The sequence below is a fragment of the Pteropus medius genome, unplaced genomic scaffold (genome assembly GCF_902729225.1).
Source record: "Pteropus medius unplaced genomic scaffold, Ma_sr-lr_union100, whole genome shotgun sequence".
Taxonomy (NCBI): Eukaryota; Metazoa; Chordata; class Mammalia; order Chiroptera; family Pteropodidae; genus Pteropus; species Pteropus medius.
This window is the reverse complement of record NW_024349801.1, coordinates 20216618-20237926: the sequence shown is the minus strand read 5'-3', so window position 1 is coordinate 20237926 and position 21309 is coordinate 20216618. Positions and strand designations below refer to the sequence as shown.

At 41.3% G+C, this 21309-nt stretch overlaps 2 protein-coding genes across 6 annotated transcripts in view; both read right to left on the bottom strand.

Annotated features, from left to right (window-relative positions):
• Nucleotides 1–5403: 5403 nt before the first annotated feature.
• Nucleotides 5404–7917, bottom strand: BCL2L10 (BCL2 like 10). Of its 2 annotated transcripts, XM_039889029.1 has the most exons (2): nt 7381–7917; nt 5404–5601 (listed from the first exon to the last, which is right to left on the bottom strand). In XM_039889029.1, exons 1-2 carry the CDS (start codon nt 7813–7815, stop codon nt 5482–5484), a joined length of 555 nt encoding a protein of 184 aa, XP_039744963.1. In that variant the 5' UTR covers nt 7816–7917; the 3' UTR covers nt 5404–5481. The 2 variants fall into 2 exon arrangements, with proteins under 2 accessions (XP_039744963.1, XP_039744962.1); XM_039889028.1 differs by lacking the exon at nt 5404–5601 and having other exon boundaries at nt 7036–7917.
• A 6164-nt stretch (nt 7918–14081) lies between these two features.
• The window catches only part of GNB5 (G protein subunit beta 5), a 35807-nt gene continuing 28579 nt past the window's right edge, over nt 14082–21309 (bottom strand). For 3 of the 4 annotated variants that reach the window (XM_039889025.1, XM_039889027.1, XM_039889026.1), the window contains 4 exons: nt 20686–20734; nt 18753–18849; nt 17698–17864; nt 15717–16391 (listed from right to left, as the gene is read on the bottom strand). In XM_039889025.1, coding sequence (XP_039744959.1) covers nt 16380–16391; nt 17698–17864; nt 18753–18849; nt 20686–20734 — 325 coding nt within the window. In that variant the 3' untranslated portion in view covers nt 15717–16379. Of the gene's footprint in view, nt 16392–17697; nt 17865–18752; nt 18850–20685; nt 20735–21309 lie in introns of all 4 variants that reach the window. The other variant, XM_039889024.1, reaches the window with a different exon arrangement.

Genomic DNA, 21309 nt, shown 5'->3' with positions numbered 1-21309 from the left:
GAACATAGTCAATAATATTTTAATAACTATGGTGTCAGGTGGGTACTAGACTTATCAAGCCGATCACTTTGGAAGTTATATAAATGTCTAATCACTATTGTACACATGAAACTAATATTTTATGTCAACTATAATTGTAAAAAGTAAAAATATTTTTGAAGAAAGCTGTAGCCCTGAGAAGTATTTTACTAGTTACTCCAGGTAGCAGAGGTACAGATGGATTTGGTGTATGTAGGGATGAAAAGTGGTCAAATAGAGCTGAAAGAAGGTTTTATGGGCAAAAGAATATGGGGTAGGGAAGGTTTCAGAGGAAGAATGGAGAACATTCTGATTAATAGAGGAAAAGAAATACATCTGGAAGTGACAGTGGTGAGGGTTGGGAAAAACAGCGGGGAGAATAGGGGGTTAGGGGATCTAAAAGGACTCCAAGTTTACAGGGAAAGTACAATTGGAAAAAATTGATGAGTTTGAAACAAATGGCATTTACTTGGAAGTACCCAGCTAGAAGCTAAAAAATGCAAGAAAAACTTAACAACAGTCCAAGTGGAAAGAAATAGGTTATTAGGCAAAAATCTGAGGGACACAATGCTTTACAGGTTGATGGGTAAGAATACCACCAGAAAATGTAGCTTAATCCAGCACTCCAATAGTGCCTTGAAATGTAACATTAATCAGTGCTACATTATGCTAATCATCTTCCTCTTACCAGCCCAGAATACTTAGCTTGTAGAAGGAGCATTGCCAGTGCTGCTCTCCTTCAGGAGGAATTTTTTCTCTTTTTTTCCTTTTTTGCACATAGGATTAACATAGGTGTGTCTAATCCTTAGAGATCCTAGGTTAAACGGTGGTCTGAGCAATGGCTCTACAACTCCTAAATGACTGTCCTAAAATGCTAAAGTAAAAAAAAATGCTGAATGAAAAGGCCATCAACAGACTGGAAATCAAGGGAATTCCTAGTAGATCGAAAATAACTATCACTATTATTCACCACCTATACAATTTACAAAAGAAAAGAAAGTGAAATATAAATGTTGGGAAAGAAACATTAGTTAGAACTAATGAGTTCAAAAATAGTCTGATCTAGAATCTATATTAAATTTCTTATGGCAGTCATAACCAAATAATAAATGTAATGGAAAAATTCTGACTCAGGAATGAATTGAGTTTCACTGGCAACAAACATTAGTTTAAGCAGAAAAGGAAATTCGACTCTCAAGTAGCTTTAGGCACAGCCAAACTCTGAGACTTCAGCAATGTCACCAGAACTATTTCTCCATACTCCATCCCACCCCAAATCTCTGACCTCTGTCCTTTTATGAGGTCTTATCTTCCAGGCAGTAGAGATACCCCAGTGGAGCAAGATGCTCATCAGCTAGTGTCCACAGAAATCCTGGAACTGAGTCTTGTTCACTTATGATAAGCTGTTAGGCCAGGTCTGAGTCACGTTCTGGATCTTGGGGCGGCATAAACTGGAAAGGAGTCAACCCCACCAGAACTACATGATCTAAGAACAAAGATATCAGGGGAAATGGCTTCCGGGAGGGCAAAATATCCTCTCCAGATTCCATTCCCAATAGCAACAGAACCCAAAGTGTTGGAATACTTGACATGAACATAGGATCTATAAGATGAAAACCACAAGAAACCTAAATAAGTGGAACAGGAGTTCATGTTCTTAGAAGGGAAGACACAATATTGTAAAGATACTGCTTATTTCCAAATTGGTCTATAATCCAGCCCCATTCTAATCAAAATAATAAAGCAATGTCTTAATGGATTCCTGATAAGGTGCTTTTTAGAATTCACTTTAAACAATATCAAAAACATCCAAAGATTGTCTTTTTAAAAAAGAACAAGGTGGGAGAGGAGATTAGACTTATACCAGTTATTCAAACATACCATAAACATGTACTAATTGAGGCCAAGTGCTATTAGTAGAGAGAAAGATAAGTCAACGAAATAGAGAATACACTCAAATCAGTAGGGGAAAAATAGGCTATCTACAAACAATGCTGAAATATCTACCCCAACTTTTCTTTCATAAGTGAGTCCTACTGCCCACTACACTAAACTAAACTACACTAAAATAATTTCTGAGTGGATCAATGACTGAGGACGTAGAATACTTTATAATCTTGGGATAAGGATATCATTCCTAAAGAAGACCCAAAAGCCATAAAGGCAAAAATTTAGGATAATTTAACACTGACAAGAGTGTGAAGGGCTAAGCATTCCCTACCCTGGGGTAAGTTTGGATTGGCAGGATCTATTTTGAATAATAATTTGGTAGCAGCCAAATTTTAATACACATAAAACTGTGACTCAGAATCTCGAGGATTCCTTCCTACAGACAGAATCATGCATATGTGCAAAACTATGCACAAAAGGAATTCTAAGGCTGTTTCCAATAGCCTGTAAGAGGAAAAACATCCTAAAACACACAGCAAAATCAATTTATCCTGCCATATGCAGAATGCACTGCGACAGAACAGTAAGGCAGAGCCACATGTTCTGAAGGGCACCTGAGATAAGTCAAAAAAGCAGATCCAGATGTTTTATAAAACACAAACAATTATAAAACAGCAAGGCCTGGAGGGACACCACACTTTTCTGAAACCAAATACTATTTTCACTAAATTGTGTCCATACACTTCAAGCAAATGCCAAATGGAAGACTGAGCCCAGGAATTCAGAGGAAATGATCTTCCAGACAACAAAGAGCACCAAGGAGGTCTTCTACTCCAGCCTCACTATCAGTGTCCATGATGGTGCCAGGCAGCCAGTGTTATCCAGATTACTGAGCGTTTGCTATATTAATTTGCTGATGCGCTGGACAGTTTTAGTTGCTAGAGTCAGTTCACTGACTGAAACCAACAAAGGCTAGACAACTAGTTCCCCCAGAATGTTGGAAATACCACCCTTTTGGACATTAGTGCCTGTAGTTTTTTCTCCTTGGGGATCCCAGTTTCTTAGTATTGTTACTGAAGAAACGAGATTCAGGCCTGCAGTTTCAGCTAGTGTAGACAGAATGACCTCCATAACACCTGCAAAGGCAGGAATGCAGTAGGATTCCATACCACTCAACGTTAGTGAATATTAAGTTAATCCAGGGCCAACTACTTCTGGAACACTCCTCCTGCAATAAGAACTCTCTGCTTCACTAAACAGTGAATAACACATAGTGCATCATGAACTGAGCGCTCAGCTTCTTCAATCACCAATTTATTAGAACCATGAATAATTTTAACTGTTTTCCCAGGCCTTGCACAGCCTGTAATCTTGAGAAGTTTGCCCAGAAACATTTCAATTGACCTCCTCAGCTAACTCAGCCAAATCCAGCACGTCAGCAGTAAACTGGTCAATATGAGCAACTGGCTTGTTTCTATAGAACTAAGCTAATATGGACTCACTTCAGGGACAAAATAGAGGTCAATGCAGTCTCATAAAGGAAGCTTAACAGGGATTTACAGCTCTTCTCAGAAATCAGCAGAGGATACCAGCCGACTCCTAGATGCCAAGTTTGTTCATGCCATCTTTAGACTTCCTTGTTCCCTTGACTCTTCTTCCCTGATCCAAATAGGGAAGACGACCGCTAGGCAACCAATCAGCTTAAAAAGCCAAATAATTTCCACATTTACCCCATAAAAATCCCTTATTCTGTGAGCAACTTGAAATTTACTGTTCCCTTAGCCTTGAGCTTCCCAGCTTGCAGATTGAAAGCCTTGCAACAAACTTATCTTTCTGCTATTTTATTCAGTCTGCACAGTTTGGTTTTTGACAGTTCCAACTGTCTTTCAAATGGCTTCAATGTCTTCTTCAATATCCTTAACCAACATAATCATTTTGTTCAGGAAATGTAATGCAAGATCACCAAGAGCATCTCTTAAGAATAGACTTCTGTATGAGGACATCATATCTTATTTTTAAATTTTACTTCACTAAATTAAAAATATAGGCTTCCTCCTCTTACAGCACTTGGTCCATCTGGGCATGGTCAGAAGCTGCTATTTGATTATTTATATCAGTTTTTGGGAGCAGATAAGAAAAACTGAGTAAGCCCAACCTTATCATTTTAGGCTCTGGTTATGCCAGAATTTGCCACCTTTTGGATGACAACCAGCCCTACCACCATGGAAAACAGTATGGAGGTTCCTCAAACTTAAAAATAGAACTACTATATGACCCAGCAATCCCACTCCTGGGTATTTATTCAAAGAAAGCTAAAGCACCAATTCGAAAACATTTATGCATCCCTATACTCATTACAGCATTATTTATAATAGCCAAGATATGGAAGCAACCTAAGTATCCATCAACAGATGACTGGATAAAGATGTGGTACATATATACAACAGAATATTACTCAGCCATAAAAATGAAATCTTTCCATTTGCAACAAAATCATGGACCTAGAGGGTATTATGCTAAGTGAAATAAGTCAAACTGAGAAAGACAAATACCATATTTGACTTATACATGGAATCTAAAAACAAAATAAATGAACAAACAAAACAGAAACAAACTCAGATACAGAGAACAAACTGATAGTTGCCAGATGAGGGGGATTGAGGGAAAGGTGAAAAAGGGGAAGAGATTAAGAAGTACAAATTGGTAGTTACAAAATAGTAAAGTACAGCATAAGGAATATAGTCAATAACACTGTAATAACTATGTATGGTGTCAGATGGGTACTACACTTATCGGGGTGATCATCTCATAAGTTATATAAATGTGTAATCATTATGTTGTATACCCAAATTTAATACTGCATGTCACCTGTAATGGAAAAATAAAAAACAGAATTGTGCATGTTGTGTTTAAAGAGAAAAGGAAATTGTCACGTTACTCTTAAGAATAAAGGCTTATTGAATCCTAAGGAAAACCGAGTTTGTTTTTTTTTAAAGATGCGTAAATTTATTAAAACTTTGAAGACATTTAACTATTGAAGTCAGAAAAATAAATTCTTAATATTAACTCTAGAAACGTAGAAGTCCCAGGAATTCCATTTCAAAGAATTTAGAAAGAATTGTTTATAAAACCAGGTGTTAATGTTACATTCTTTGTTAAACTGGTATTTGGAGCACTTTTTATATCATTTCATCGGACCCATGATGAATTAGTCAGAAGTGGCACGTGAAATTGTGGATAGATGAGAGACTCATTCATATTTATCTAAATGTAGCAAATAGCACCATGTTTCCCCTTTAATGAAATGCAGTTTGTTTTACAATTCTTTGGAGCAATAAGCCTTTAGACTCCCATTTCTCCCACTCAGAGAGGAGCCACTCAGTGCCTTTGTTCTAATGCCTTTGAGTACTTGTCAGGAGTTAAAACACTGGCTGAATCATCACCACAGGACTCCCCCTTACATGAATGCAGTTGAAAATGTTTCAGAAGGTGCTTTGTTCTGTTCTTTCACATCTCAGATTTACTTGACTGGTCACAGTTAGGCAGGTAGAAATGGGTTAAAAATTTGGGAACTCACGATAATTTTGTCCATAAATAGGTTAAGATTGTTGCTGTAAAGTATGACAGAATAACTTGGACCAGTAGTCTTCTCCAAGATATCAGTGCAGGTGTGAAGAACTGACAAAAGCCATCCTATAAGGGAGAAGGAGAAGAATTAGATTGCTTCAGAATGCTCAAAACCTGACAATAAAATACACAGGGGGTTCAAGATGGATTTAAAAAGTAAAAAAAGGGAATATTAACCAATAGGCAACCTGTAATTGGGAAACTTTGATGAATTAGCATTTGGAGGAAGGAGGCCAACAAGGGGGATAGAAGGACATAAGGGACACTTTGTCTTAGAGTGGGAACTCATGACTCCTCTCAAAGGCTGAGAGGAAGGGAGATTACATACATACCTCGTTTTATTGCGCTTCACAGGTGTTGCCTTATTTTTTTTTTTTAATTTTTTTTTAACAAACTGAAGGCAAGACCCTCCACCAGCAAAAAAGATTACGACTCTACCGCGGTTGTCTGGAACTAAACTTGCAAGATTTCCGAGTTATGCCTATATATCATGTTCTTTCCTTAGCAAAGGAGAGATGCCATTTGGGAAATTATCAAATCACTGAGTTGAAAGTTATCACCTGAGACAATAAAGCAAGCAGCTCCATTCAGAAAAATGGAGGAAGTGAATTGAAGTCCTTACTCTAGCATTTTAACTGCATCTGAGAGTGGTGGGCGTGTCTTGTTGACTCAATTGGAGAAAGTGAGCTTCTTGATGTTAAAAGATTATTCCTTAGCTAATGTTGATTAGCTAAAAGATTAGAACAGAAACAATGCCACCCTCCCACTCCTCAATCAATCTCTTTTTTAAGTGCAGAGGGCCCTTAGGGGCCAAATGCCTTAAGACAAATAGCTCAGGTGGGGAGTTCAAGGGCCTGGATAGTTGAAGACCAACACACACACCAAAGAATGCAGGAGTTAATGCTAACACATTAAACTGTTCATACAAGGCCAAGGTTCTGATACTACCTCTCTTCCACAAATGAATTCATCACCACAGCTCTAGCAGGAAACTGCCAACATCAGGCTAAGTTTCCTTCAGTATCTTCCCTAGTTCCTTGGATTTTTTTAATGGCTGGTTTTAAATTTGTCTGTATTCTATAACCTAGGCCAACTGCAGTAGTTGATTCAACTCCAGTAAGAAAGAGGAAAGAAACAGGAGTCTAGCTCAGAACCCAAGAGGCAAGCTACACTCTTACTGAAGGGTGGAGGGGCTATCCTTGACCACTGGCTCAGTTTAGGAACTGCCCCTCTAGCCTAAACCACAGAAATCAATGACCTACAGCTGAAAGCCAGGGCGCCTTGCTATCTCCCAATTGAGGGATGGGTGCGGTGGATTAAAAAGACCCTTGAGTCAAGACCACCGCTGGGTGCTGGTGCACACTCCCCAACACCTGTGGCCTCGGCTCTTCCTGACCGATGTGGGGGCAGGACAAGGGAGTGGCTTTTCATAGCCTGGTGCTCTCCAGCCTGCAGAGCTGTGGGGTCAATGAGTGTGAGTCTCTCCTAAGGTGTGTTTAATAGGCGGAGGGGAAAGAATCCACTCGGCCCAGACCACCCCATTGTTGACTTTACCAGCTTGGGGATCTCTAGATGAGCAAAGCAAAGCATCCAGATCTAACGTGGGCGCATCCTAAAACCCGGAGGGTGGGCAAGGACCAGGCCAAAGTGTGCAAACCCGTCACGCGCGGCTGCTTCAGAATGAGTTAACAGGAGGGCGTGCAGAAAGGCCGGTTTCTGCCATCCTGACTCCGTCAAGAGAAGAGAAAGCCAGAATTCACACCGAACGCCCTCCGGGTTGGCGACACTGGGGCCCTCCGGGTGCGGGCCGTGTGGACGCGTCCGGGGGTCCCCCGCCCCGCTCACCCAGTCGCCTTGCGCCTCCAGCCAAGCACGGTGCTGCCCGGTGAGCCAATCGCACAGCAAGGCTACCAGGCTCTGGCAGTCGCGGTCAACGTCCGCCTCCCACTGCTTCAGTGCCAACGTGTGGCCCGGCGGCGGTCTCTCCAGCAGCGTCCCCGCCAAAGTCACAAGCGCCACCACGCGGCCCCAGGTGGGGCCGCGGATGCCGTGGGATATCTCGTGCGCCACCTGCGTCACCAGCTCGATGCGGTTTCCCCGATATCCGCGGTAGTGGGACCAGACGTGCTGGTAACGCTGCTGTATGTGGGTGGCCACGGAGCGCAGCACGGCGGCCTCCGGCGTGGACGGCGGCCGCGGGGCGCTGCCTGTCTCCCGGGCGCAGTACTCCAGGTAGTCGGTCAGCACACACGCGGTGCGCAACCACAACGCGTCCGCCATGGCCCGCCGGCCTCTGCTGGGGGTACCGGCCCCAGGCCGCTTTCTAGGCGGGGCCGCACCACCGCCCGAGGAGGGGCAACCCGGCTCCTCCCCGCCCCGCCCTGTCCCGTCCTGCCGGGGCAATAGTCTTTCTAGGTAGGTCCCGGGAGGAGCCTTTGATGGGCATCCCACCTGCACCTGTGTGGGTCGCGAAAACGAGGCCCAGTAGTTTGCACGTGCTCATGTGAGACTCTTGGGGTTATTGTTTAGCTCTCGGCCTGAGGACTAAGAACCTGGAGGGGACAGTCTGGGAAGTTTGTCTAGACTTTCCCCCCTCTTAAAAAGAGGTTGACAAAGGCTACACACAAGCCTCCACTGGCAGCTTCCTTGTCAGGATGATGATCAACATTTCATTGGACGGAGCATCCAGGTGTGTGTGTGTGTGTGTGTGTGTGTGTCTTGTATGTACATACACATACGCCGCTTACCTTTCTTTGGTACATGTAGCAGGAAACAAGATAATTCCCCTTTGGGCTGCTAGAGTGCCAGTATTGACTGCAATCATTCATTCATTCATATTGATTCAGAGCCTATGAGGGTCCTAGGCTCTTAGCACTGGAGATATATTGAACAAGATATGTGGTCCTTGCTTTCAAGGAACCTACAGTTTAGTAATGGGACAAAGAAACAGGCTATCACAGTAGAGTTTAATTATCACTATTAATAGGAGAAGCTGAGGGGGTGTTCAGCTATAGGTTAGTGGCTACTTCTTAAAGCTATTATTTCTATGTTGCTTGGAATTCTCTTTACTTTTTATTGGCCAATCCCTCATTACTCCAACCCCCTGTTATAGTTAATATTTCTTATAGTAATCTTTCTCTGATCACATCACTCTATGGCTTCTTTCTCCTAATTGGATGCAGGCTGATACTGAATTGGTACCAGCAGTGAAATTTCTGAGAGTCTAGTGGTCTGGAGCATACTGAAATATCTTGCTCAGGGTGAAAGATGAGTTGCTACATCTTGTATCACCTACAAGAAAAATGAGGCACAATGTGTGGTAGGTCATTTTGGATTTTGAGTGTGCAACTTCGACTCAGGTATAGGCTGATGGATTGAGGAGAAGAAAAAGAGAAGGCTCTGCAGAAGATTCAGGCTGCAGTACAAACTGCTCTACCATTTGGGTCTTATGATCCAGCAGACCCAATGATACTTGAAATGTCAAATAGAGATGCCAAATGGAGCCTCTGGCAAGCACCAATAAGAGAATTACAGTGAAGACTTCTAGAGTTTTGAAGCAAATCTATGTCCTCTTCTGCAGATAACTATTCTTTTGAGAAGCAGGGTCTGGCTTGCTAATAGGCCTTGGTAGACATCAGGTGACCATGCAGCTTGAGCTGCCTTCACGATATGGATGTTGTCTGACCTAGTTATAATGTTGGATGCACACAGAAGCAATCTGTCATCAAGTGGTAATGGTATATGAGACTGGACTCAGGCAGGTCCATAGGTACAAGTAAATTGCATGAGCAGGTGGCTCCAACTCCTGCAACATCAACTCCTTTTGCTTAGCCTCCTCCTTCATTCCACGCCTATGGCCTCTAGGGGTTGCTTATGACCAGGTGGCAAAGGGAGAAAAACTCACATCTGGATTATAGATGGGTCCATGTGATATGCTGGCACCACATGAAAGTGGGCAGCTATAGCATTAAAGTCCTATTAGGGGTTACTGTGAAGACAGTGGTGAAGGAAAATCCTCTTGGTGGGCAGATATTCAAGCCAGATATGTAATTGTCTACTATATCTAGGGTGAGAGATGGCCAGAGTACAGATCTATATTGATTCATGGGCAGTTGTTGATGGTTTGGGTGGTTGGTCAGGGCCTTGAAAGGAACAGGATTGGAAGCCTGGTGACAAGTAAATCTTGGAAAGAGGTATGTGGCTGGACTTCTCTGAATGGGCACAGACTGAAGATTTTTGTGTCCCATGCAGATGCCCCCAAAGGGCAACCACTGCAGAGGCGGCTTTTAATAATCAGGTAGACAAGATGCTGTGCTATGTGGATATCAGACAGCCTCCTTACCTAGCCACTGCATTTCTTGCTCTATGGGCGGGTGAACAAAGAGGCCATGGCAACAGGGAAAGAGGGTCTGGCAACAACTGAATTTTCTCTACAAAGGCTGAGCTAGCTACGATACTGCTGAGTGCCTGATCTGTCAGCGTCAGTGAATCCTTTATAGTGAACCAAATTAATTTTGTTGTAAGGGAATATAAATCTCTGTACATCAAGTTCCCATTTGAACTGATTTTGACATCTATGTGAGCCCTCAATAATTGAGTTAAATAAACATTTTGATATATATTTATGTTTTACTTACAAGTCATGCTTTTACCTTTTTAAATATTATATTTTAGCAGCAGGCACAGTTTTTTCTTAGCTTTGGAGTAGCTTGGGAGTGAGTGATAAATCCTCTGGCCCTCCCATTGGCAACTGTCAATAATTATCAGTTGAACTAAACAACAAATGAATAAATTAGCCTCCACATGGGATTTCCAATCCAAACGATGCAAGTAGGCAGTTGCAATTAGACTTTATTAAAATCCTGGCTCTGCCACTTAGAAGCTGTGCAACCACGAGCAACTTATTCAACTCTTTTAGCCTCAATTTCCTCACCTAATAAAGGAGGTAAGAAACTGCTGTTACAGGATTACAAGAAATGGTGTATACAATGTGCTCAGCACAGTGCCTGGCACGTAGTAAAAGCTCTGTTCACTGAAGCTTTTAATATTAGTATGTACTATTCAGGTTACCATGCTCACTTGTCCCACTTTTAACCAAAAACCAAAATGTGACACTTTGGTGAGCTTTACCTGTATGTTTCTCGTTTTTGGTTTTGTTATTAAATATTGAAAATAGCTAGACACTGACTACCTACTATTTTTTTATATTGGATTTATATAAAATATATATTACCATATATTTTTCCAGCTTCATTATAATTCATATACATAAAAGTATATAGTTCAGTGATTTTCAGTATATTCACAGTTGTTTGACGATTATCACTATCTAATTTCATTACCTCAAAAGAAATTCTGAATCTATTAGCAGTCACTTCCCATTCGTCCCACCTCTAGCCCTAAGTAACCACTAATCTGCTTTCTCTTTATGGATTTGTCTATTCTGGACATTTCATATAAATGTAAGCATACAATATGTGACCCTTTGTGTCTGGCTTCTTTCACTCAGCATAATGTTTTCGAGGTTCATCTATGTTGCAGCATGAATCAGTACTTCATTCCTTTTTATGCCAAATAATATTCCATTATACAGATATACCATGTTTTGTTCATCCATTCATCAGTTGTTGAACATTTGAGTTGATCTACTTTGGGCTGCTATGAACCTGTGTTCAAGTTTCCATGTGGACATACATTTTCATTTCTCTTGAGTATAGACCTAGGAGTGGGAGGCTGCCTGTTTTGGGGGACCACATGGAAACAGTGACCTTTGATTCATGGTTCCTGGTTTATGACAAAATTAAGTGTTCGCCAGTGGTATGTTGGTTAGATAACCTTAAGTTCAAAGATAGGCATTTCCTGTTGTCATAGTCTTCACACAAATGCTCATACCATACTTACATTTAGTTGTTCGTATTTATTTAGGTGATTAAATAATCCAGAGCATCATTCTTGATCCCATCTCCTCACTAGAGGGTCTGCATCCTTTTTACAATGACACAAACATATTTTCTATCACCACAAATGGCCGTGAGTCAGCCAGCTGTGGAGATTGATCAGTCCTGAAGACCTGCCTAGCTCTAGCCAGGTCCCGTGTAGAGAATGAGGTGTTTGTAATATCTTGAAGAGTGACCTGATTATCTCCTATCATAGAAGAGAGGGAGAGTGGTTAAGCCTCACATTCTCACAAATGATCCACAGAGACAAGAAGATTCACTAAGAGCTTTCCTCAAGGTACATCATCAGAATCCCTGGCCCACTTAGTCCTGCCCAGTCAAGGGCTCCAGGGTAGGGGTTCTTATGGATCTGTATTTTTAACCTTCTCTTGACTCAGCAGGCAAGTCTGGAAAATGCAGATCTATAAATCCCTGTTCAGTCAGCTCTCCTGGATTTGAGGGGAAGCCAGCTGACAGCAATGTGGCCCTAATCCCAGTGAATTTTCTAACCTATCAGCTGGCCTTACCCCTAGGATCCCAGGTAACTTCCTTTGAAAAGATTTTCAGCAGTTCACAGGCTTCAGTTGGTCTCTAGCTTTTCCCACTGCCTCTCAATGCTCCTCCAGAACCTCCTAGGTGACCCCTGATCACTACGAATCCTCCCCTGAGGACCGCTTCTTGTCAACTCCCCACCCCTGCAATTACTCTTTCCCTCCCCACAGTGACTTTAATGGCCTCAGGGAGGTCGTGCACAGAGGTCTTTGAAAAAGGCTCATTAACCAAATCTGCTGTTTTCAAAGTATGTTCCCCACCCTGAGGGTCCCTGAGACCTTTCAGAGAGTCCTCCAAGGTCAAAACTATTCTCATGACAATACTGACTTTTATTTGTATGTGTGGCTTTTTAACCGATTTCCCCTTTAGATAAAAAAAAAAAAGAAAAAGTGCAGCTCACTGCCAGCCTTAATTTTACATAAACGCGCTCTTTGAGGCTAAAGCAAATCTGACTGGTTTTCAATGTGAAAATAAAACAGAAAAACTGTTTTTGGAGTTATTTCGAAACAATTTGTCTCTAATCCTAATATAACAGAAAGGTACAAATAAATCGGATTCATCAAACGAATCTTCGGCTAACAACTGTTCGAGAATGTTAACATCACGCATAGAAATGCTATGTTATCCAGGATTTGATATTTTTGGTGATTGAGAATTACTATATTTTGTAAATGGAAATACAACTACTAAAAACAGAATGCTATAAATAGATGTCATTTGTTTCCAAAGACTATCGATATACTAGAGCAACGTGAAAGTAATAATAAAAGCAAGATATTTCGCGGCAAACTTTGGGGGTAAAGCCAGGACTGTAATCCACAAGTCATCTCAGAGTAAACACTGCAGCTGCAAGGGCTCCAGCGAGTATTGTCAGGGATGGGAAATAGATTTAACTCTCATTCTCTCAGAAGCTTTCTAGAGGCTACGATGTGTGATGAAAATATCACCAGCGGAATGTGGGCTTCTGTAGTCTTAATGTTTTACAATTTTTCTGTTTTAATTTCTAATACGATAATGTTGATATAATGTACATAAACGAAAAGCTTTTTGGGGTCCTCAAAAAATTTTTAAGAATGTAGAGGAACAAACGGTGAGACCAAACTTTGAAAACCACTGGGCCAATGATCTAATTGATGGTAATTACTAATTTGATACATGATGGGAACTGCTTATGGCGGAGGAGGAAATGGGAAAAGAGCAAGGGAAAGGAGAGGGAGGAAGGAAGAGGAAGGGTAGGGAAAAAGGGAGGGGAGGGGGAGAAAAGGAGGAGGAAGAAAGAGGTGGGACAAGAAGAGAAGGGAGGGGGATGAGAGGAAGACGGGGAGAAAGAGAAGGGAGAGGAGTGAGAAGGGAGAAGAAGGGAACAGGAAAGGGAGCAGGGGAAGGAAGGATGGGTGGACAGACAGAAGAAAGCAGCAGGGGACTAACCCTTGTTGAAGACGTGCCAAAGGCTGAGGTAGGTACTTTACATACTTCAGTGCTGTCATTTCACAGATGAGGAAACTGAGGCTGAAATTTGGATATTGTCATATATTTTGTAAAAGTGGTAGAGCTGGATCTGAACCTAGGCACACAACTTTTCTCACCATGCTGTCCCCCACTAGTTTACAAATGAGTCTCAATGTCAGTGGTGCCAGCTAGCCAAATACTATGAGAACCCAGGATACAAAGTCCTTTATAACACTACTGCCATTAAGCCACTTAAAATCTCGGGAAGGGTGTGGAGGAGGTCTAGGAGTGGGAGGAGGAAAGTGGATATGGAGTGCCTACCTCTGGCCTCTGGCTCATTCCAGAACAGGGCTGCAGCCAGGCCCCTCCTCTGAGAGGCAGGTTGCCCTCCCCAAAGCGGAGGTATTTCCCATAAATACCCATCACTGCCCACCTCCTTACCTGGCTCCCTTCCTGCCTAACCCTTCTCTTCTCTAGCTGGGGAAGGGGTGTCCACGGCTATGCACACCTGGGGACACATCCATTTGGCCCCTTCACCACAATCAGTTTGGTACGTTTGCCCTCAAGTCCTCTAAAAAAAGGAAAACTGAAAAATGCCACGCAGCATTATTTTCAATATGCAAAATACAATTTATTACTTGGAGTTTACCCTTGAGTCTCTACATGGTGTAGTATATTCCCAACCCAGTATTTAATAAATGAATTGAAATAACACCCTCTGTGAGATGAAATATTTAGAGGGGAGGTGGCTTACTGCCCATGGGGGTAAGAATGTTCCACGGAATATTTTCATATGACCCTTATGGTCACTTATTTGATTGGAAAGTTATGGGCTATTTTGGATATATATAGAAGACGCTCTCTGCCTCTCCAAACATGTAAGCCTGAGTTTCCTTCCCCTCAGTCTAGGTGACTTTTTCTTTGCCCTGTCTTCCTTCACTTCTGGGAGGCCCAGGTCAGAGTGCAGAGACACGAAAGGGTCTGTGAGAGAGAGGGAACAGGATGCTGTAACTAGGAGACCAGGAGCAAACTCTGGGATGTTCTGGGAGCAGAGCTTGGGAACTCCATGGGACACACTGTGGGGCCTCTTCCCTTCAGCAGCTGGCAGGAGTTGGGTGGACCAGGAGCTGTGCATATTTCCTGAGCCCCTGCCCAGACAAATCCACTGGGGGAAGGGGAAGAAGGTGACTGAAAAATGGTCCCTCTGGACCATGTTCCCTTCTTCCCTCTGGGTTCTTTGGAGGCAAGCAAGGGTCTTTATATTTCTCTCTCTACCCCAGGGCCTGCTGTATAGTAAAACCCTCAGTAAATGTTTGCTTGGCAAATAGCTGAATATAACCATTTTGTTTATTTAAAAAGAATTGACAGGAAATGTGTCTTGGCCGATTTTTGACTGACTGGTCCATTATGATACCTGACCAAGTAGTTTTGAGGGTGGTCCTGGTACGCCCCCTGAGGTTTACAGGAGTGCCAGCCAGGTCTACCAGGCCTGTCTGAAGGCTGTGTGGGTTCCAGCTCTGGAAGAGCCTGAGCGACAGGACCTGAGGCTGGACCTGCAAAGCCAGAACTACCACTGGGAGAAGGGCAGGCTACAGCTGGGATGCGAGAAGAGACGGGACAATCCAGGGGATTCATTATAAACAGCCCTCGGGCACCACAGGACCTGGCCTGTCAGACCCCAGGCCACCCACAGGGCAAGACTCACCTAGGAACAATTTTTGGTGTCCGAGGTGACATTTTATTTCCCTAAGTAATGCATACCATCTTTATGAATGAGGAATTTTCTAAAACAAAAAATAAGCCTCTACACATTTAAAAACAAAGAAAAAGAAAAGGAAAAGAAGGGATCCTTTAACAAATGACCTCAGTATCTTCTTGAAGGAATTGCTGATATCAAATAAAGACAAGATATCTTTTATGCTATTTTTTCTCAATGTAAGAGAAATATTATTGTTTGAGACCTAGCAAATAATGTGTATATGTAATTATATTCATAACACAATAAATATGAATATAATTGACATGGACAAGATCCACATTAGGCTGAGTCGATACTATTAACCCTAATATGTCTAATACCAGTAATAGGTTTTTAAATAAGTTTACTGTCTTGTGTTTCCACATAGAAAGGTTTTGGTTGCTCTGAGAAGCATTTCTGTCATGAACAGCATTCAGCTTTTCCCTCAAAAGAAAACGTTCTGTCCATGTAGTAATAACAGTGATATATCACATCATCACAAAATCTGTAAACACACAATCTGTCCATTTTATGCATATCTCTGCTTCCTTTATAACAGTTCACATGTTTTAGCTGAAAAAACAAACAAAAAAACCCACAATATGATGCAGGACTGAAAAAGATATTTTTACAATAAAAATACATTTTAAAAAAGTGATTTTGTCTAATTACATCTAGAATTGGAACTTTCTTCTATTGAATATCAATCAACACAGTCTTTCTCATACAGTCCACTAAAATCACTTCTAGAGGATACTTATTCAGCGCATACCTTGAAAAATCAGATTTTAAAGTGCTCTGAAAATAAATTTGATTCAAGGAAATAATATGGAATATATTAAATGCTGAATTCTGTTGGTAATAGAATGAGTCGAGACTAGTATAATTGACAATAACCTTTAAAACGAATAAATTTTAAAAAGTGTTCAAAATGAAAAACACTGTACTTGAAGATGTTCTCCTAGCGCTGAAGGCTCACAGTGGTACTCTTCCATGGGTGGCAGTTTTAACAGTAATATTGAAGATGCTTGGTAAACTTTCAGCCATGGAGTTGCTCCCTTAAGCTAAGGTGCAATAAACTCTCAGATCCTCTAGAAGTAAGATCTATTTACATATGACGATTTCAAATTCTATCCTCAGATACCTATGTGTGCAATTTGAGGAGGCAATTAAGCCCAGACCTGCAAAGACACAAACAGATAATTGTTATCCCTTTAATAGTTAATAACTTGTAAGACCTGAGTTTAAAGAGATAAAATCAAAGTCTCTTAGATACAGACACACAGTCTCTCTGTCTCTGTCTCTGTTTCTGTCTCTCTCTCCCTCCCTCCCTCCCTCCATCCATCCAAACTAGAGCACTTGCATGTATTGGAAAAATAACACTTTACCCTCAGCAACTCAAAGGTGCTTCTTTGGACCGGACTGCCTCTCTCTCTTAAGAAACTGTCTGAAAGGCATCTGTGCCTTCCTTACTATGGACTGGTAACTCTTAGACTGACAACCAAAACTACCTTTACCCACACAGCTCACTGGGTACATTAACACAACTTTACTAATTTAGAAAATTCTTGCCCGGGAAGATGAAGTCACAAATAATTTCATTGTTTGTTTCTGGAACTGTGCAAAAATACTTGTATCTATTTACCTATCCTAAGACTAGACTACTCAAGTATCCTCTTTAGAAGAGACACTCACTTCTCAGAAAACTACAGAGCATCAAATAACTGGTACTTTTCAAGACCATCTTCAAAATCCTCTTCTGCCCCCAGCCTATGCCCAGCAATCTTAAACTATTACGTCACATGTTTATCCAATCCTAATTAAGTCTTTCCATCAAAAGACCTGACTTAACCCCCTAAAACTTCATAAATATTTGTCTTTGCTCTCCCCTTCTGAGATGCTACTAAGACGGTCAAGTTTGTGATCTTCTACACTGAGGTCAGCTTTGCTTTATGAAAAGGCTATTTTTGTGGTATCTCTGGGGAGCCAACATCTGATGAAGCCATGGAGCTCTTTGAGAATTTAATAAAAGCCATGACACTTTCTGGAAAAATGCACACACACGAAATTTGGTATGTTATTTCATGGGCTTAATGGGCTTCCTTCTGTGGTCTTCACAGGGGTCTGTGAGCACAGAAGAACCTTGTACTTCTTGGAGGAGAGATTGGCAAGCTGGTTTTTCAAAGGCTAACCTCAGAAAAATCAGACTTTTAAGGTCAAAAGGAAACTTTTAGGTCACCTACCCCAACTATTCCCTCAACTACATGCTGATACATAGTTGTTTAACCTATGTTTGAACACTTGCATTGATGGGGGACTCACTATCTCTCCAGGCTACTCGTTCCTTCTGTGGCTAAGAGCGGAGATGAAATTAGAGCTCTACTTGCCTGTCTGGGCCTGTGCCATCTTACTCTGACCTCTGCTTTCAGGAAGGCCAGTCACTCCTCCACTCACACAGAGTAAAGCAGAAAAAAAGATTTCTCTTACTCTTAGGGTATGATCCCATGATCCTGAGCAAAAAGCAGTCCCATCAGGGGAAACTCGTAGAGTACTAACACGGTTTTCATGTCCAAACAGGATGGAGACGCGGGACCCCTTGAGAACATCCCAGACATTGATGGTATAATCGTTGTAGCCAGCAAACAGCAGTCGACCTCAAAGCAGGAGGATATGATGGTTATTAAACCAATTCCTTCCTGTTTCTCTTTTTGTGACTCTCACTCACTTGCCCACCCGTTTGTTTGTTCGTTTGTTCATTCGTCTGTCCGTCTGTCTGTCCATCCATCCATCCATCCATCCATCCATCCATCCAGTAAACAGTGATTTAGTTCCCATTCTGTACCAGGCACTGTGATTTGCCCTGGGGATTCAAAGAGGAGAAAGCACAGCTGCTGCCCACTGTGGATGGGGAGGGTGGTGGTGGGCAGGCAGACACATAAATCATTGTAGTACCATGTAGTAAGGACTATAATGGAAGTTCTCAGGTATTGTAATGTGCTGTGTGATCATAGAGTAAGGGAGATCAAGGAGGGCATTGCAGAGGAAGTGACATTTACGTTGGCTCTTGAGGGCTGAATGGGAGTTTGCCATGCGGATGAGGGAAAGAAAAGATGTTTCAGGTAGCAGTAGCAGCATGCATGCCCAAAGACTCAGATGCAGAATGGGGGTGGGGTGGGGCTGAGGAATTATCAGTGCTGCCTTAATGGTCACTAGCAGCCTCCCCAGCTCCAAAGGCAGAGGTGCCACGATCTTCAGAGCATTGAGAAAGAGACTCTTGATTCATCCCATCCACTTCTGAAAAAAAAAAAGTCCCTTTTTGAGTACGAAGGGCAGAATGGAAGGCGGGGAGGAAATTCTTAAAGGCACTGCATGTAAGAATGTTGATCCATTATGTCTTAAAGAACAATATTAGGAGAGCAAAAAAGTAGACCATTTAGCATATCAACCTGCAGGAAATTTAATTGAGGGGCTGCCTGATAGAGAGCTGGGTTTCATTCAGGTCTTGTATTACAATCCTGGGAGTTTCTGAAATAAAATCTTACCACTGAGGGAGAAGTCCACGCTGGATGCTCCGAATATGATACTTTCTTTGGAATAGATGGCGACCTCTCTGTCTGCCCGGAGGTCATAGAGGCGACACTGGGGGGTGTAAACAGACAAAGACATGCTTACTTTTGGCTCCAGTTGGTGAAGCGATGACCACAGAGCTACCAGCAGGTGCCAGTAGCTTGTGTACTTTTTCAGGGATAAGGGAAATACTTTCATTTTCTCTCCTAGAATTTTCTCTCTCAATCCTGATTCCTATTAATCTCAAAGGATCAGTGGAGATTTAAAGAAACAGCAAATATAGAAGGTTTCTTTGGGTAGTACAAAACCAAAAATGAAACCCATCTTTTTTCCTGATAAAGGATACATTTTCATTGTAGAAAATACAAAAAAACTCAGAAATGCATAAAGAAAGAAAGAGAAGTCATCCTAAATCTTAGTGGAAGTTACTAATACCTAGGCTAGTTCCTTCAGTCTTATTTCTATTTTATGTGTGTATTAAAATGGGATGAATATTTGTTACTCTTAATTCGTATCACAAAACTGCCCTCTAGAAGGAGAGGCTTGACAAAGCCTTGTCTAAGTTTCCTTCCCCACACAATCACCATGGTGCCTTTCTCTGGCAAATGAGCATCTGATCATTTCAACTTGTATTTCTTGGATTAGAGGTAACTTTGAAAACATTTTCAGTTGTTTACTTGCCATTTTGGATGTACTGTCTATAAACGGCCTGCCTTTTATCTCTTTTTAAAATTGGGGTATTTGCCTTATTGATTATGCCACGCCATTCATATTGAAAGTATTTCAATTTGATCTGTTATATATGTAGCGGGGATTTTTTCCAAAATGTAAGCACTTATATTTTGTTATATATTTTTGACCTACAGAAGTATTAAACATTTATTATCAAAATTCTCAATCTATTCCTTTATAATTTCTTCCATAGTAGTAAATCAGAATGAAACCCATTATTTAATAGGATATTTGATATTTTCAAGGCACAAGAAGGTATTTTTTTCTCTTGAAAAATCAGTCAACATAATTTTTCAATGAGTATCAAAGGCCTTGAAACAAGGTCTGTTTTTAAGTCAGTAAGTTCACGTCTGAGAATTAATTCAAAGGAAATAACGAGAGGTTTCCAAAACATTTACTTGTAGTAGTGTTTCTAACAGAAAAGAAAACCTTGAAAAAAACCTAAATGTCCTAAAATTGAAGACTGCTTAAGTAATTGATGGCATGTCCGTAATATGAAAAACTATTCAATCCCTAAGAAAATATAATGTAGAAAAATTCTATTGGCATGGGAAAATGTTCACAATTTATTGCTAAGTGAAAAAAGCAAATTAGAAACATTTAGTTTTTAAAAAAAAGAGAGGAAGGAATTCACCTAATTTTGATTTTCTTGGGTATAGGGAAATTAAAGTAATTTAATTTTTCCCCAAGTTTCTTCATTGAATATGTTACTTTTGTAATTAGAAAAAAGTTAATTAATTTTAATTTTTCTTACAGTTGACATTCAATATTATATTAGTTTCAAGTGTGCAGCATAGTGGCTAGACATTTATATAACCTGCAAAGTGATCCCCCGTAAGTCTAGTACCCACCTGACACCATACACTAAGTTGTTACAGTGTTATTGATTATATCCTCTATATTGTACTGTACATCCCTGTGACTATTTTGTAACTGCCAATTTGCACTTCTTAACCTTCACCTTTTTCACCTACTTCCCCAACCCCCTCCCATCTGGCAACCATCTGTTCTCTGTATTTATGAGTCTGTTTTTGTTTTGTCTGTTCATTTATTTTGCTTTTTAGATTCCACTTATAAGTGAAATCAGATGGTAAGAAAAAAAAGTTATTTAAAAGAAATGAAATGGTCAACAGATCTCTTTCAAATAGGCAAGCTCTCAGTAACTTAGAAACATACCGTAGCGTCATCTGATCCTGAGGCAAAGGCATCTCCACTAGGGTAGTATCTGCAGAGAGGAAGTTAGGGGAGAAAGCACTTTATTTAGAGTGGTGATTCCCAATCCTGGGTGCCCATCAGAGCCATCTGGGAAGGCTGTCTCATGCTAGGTCCTTGGAATCGGAATCTCCACTTCTGGCACACAAGGACTACTCGCTATAGAGGCCAGAAAGGGAGATTTGTCTGGCAGACCTACTGGTCTCTAGTTTTTCCTCCCTGTAAACAGGGGCACTGACACTTGTCTTACAGAGTGTTGATGAGGAGTAAATGAGATAATATATGTATCTGCACCAGGCACTGAATACAGAGCAGGTCCCCATACCCATAGTTTTTCCTCAGTCACATACCTCATTCCCAAGACTTGGCTCAGAGCTCAGGAATAAGAAAGTGGTTATAAACTCAGACACTGGAGTTATGTACACAGAGCCACATGCAGATCAATGCACTGACTATTTACCACATGGGATGCTCTTGGCAAGTGACTTTCCTCATCTGAAAAGTGAGGATGATAATGCACGTTCCCTGTTGTAAAGATGAAATAAGACAGTATATACAAAGGATGTGGGATGGTGCAAAATAAAAAAC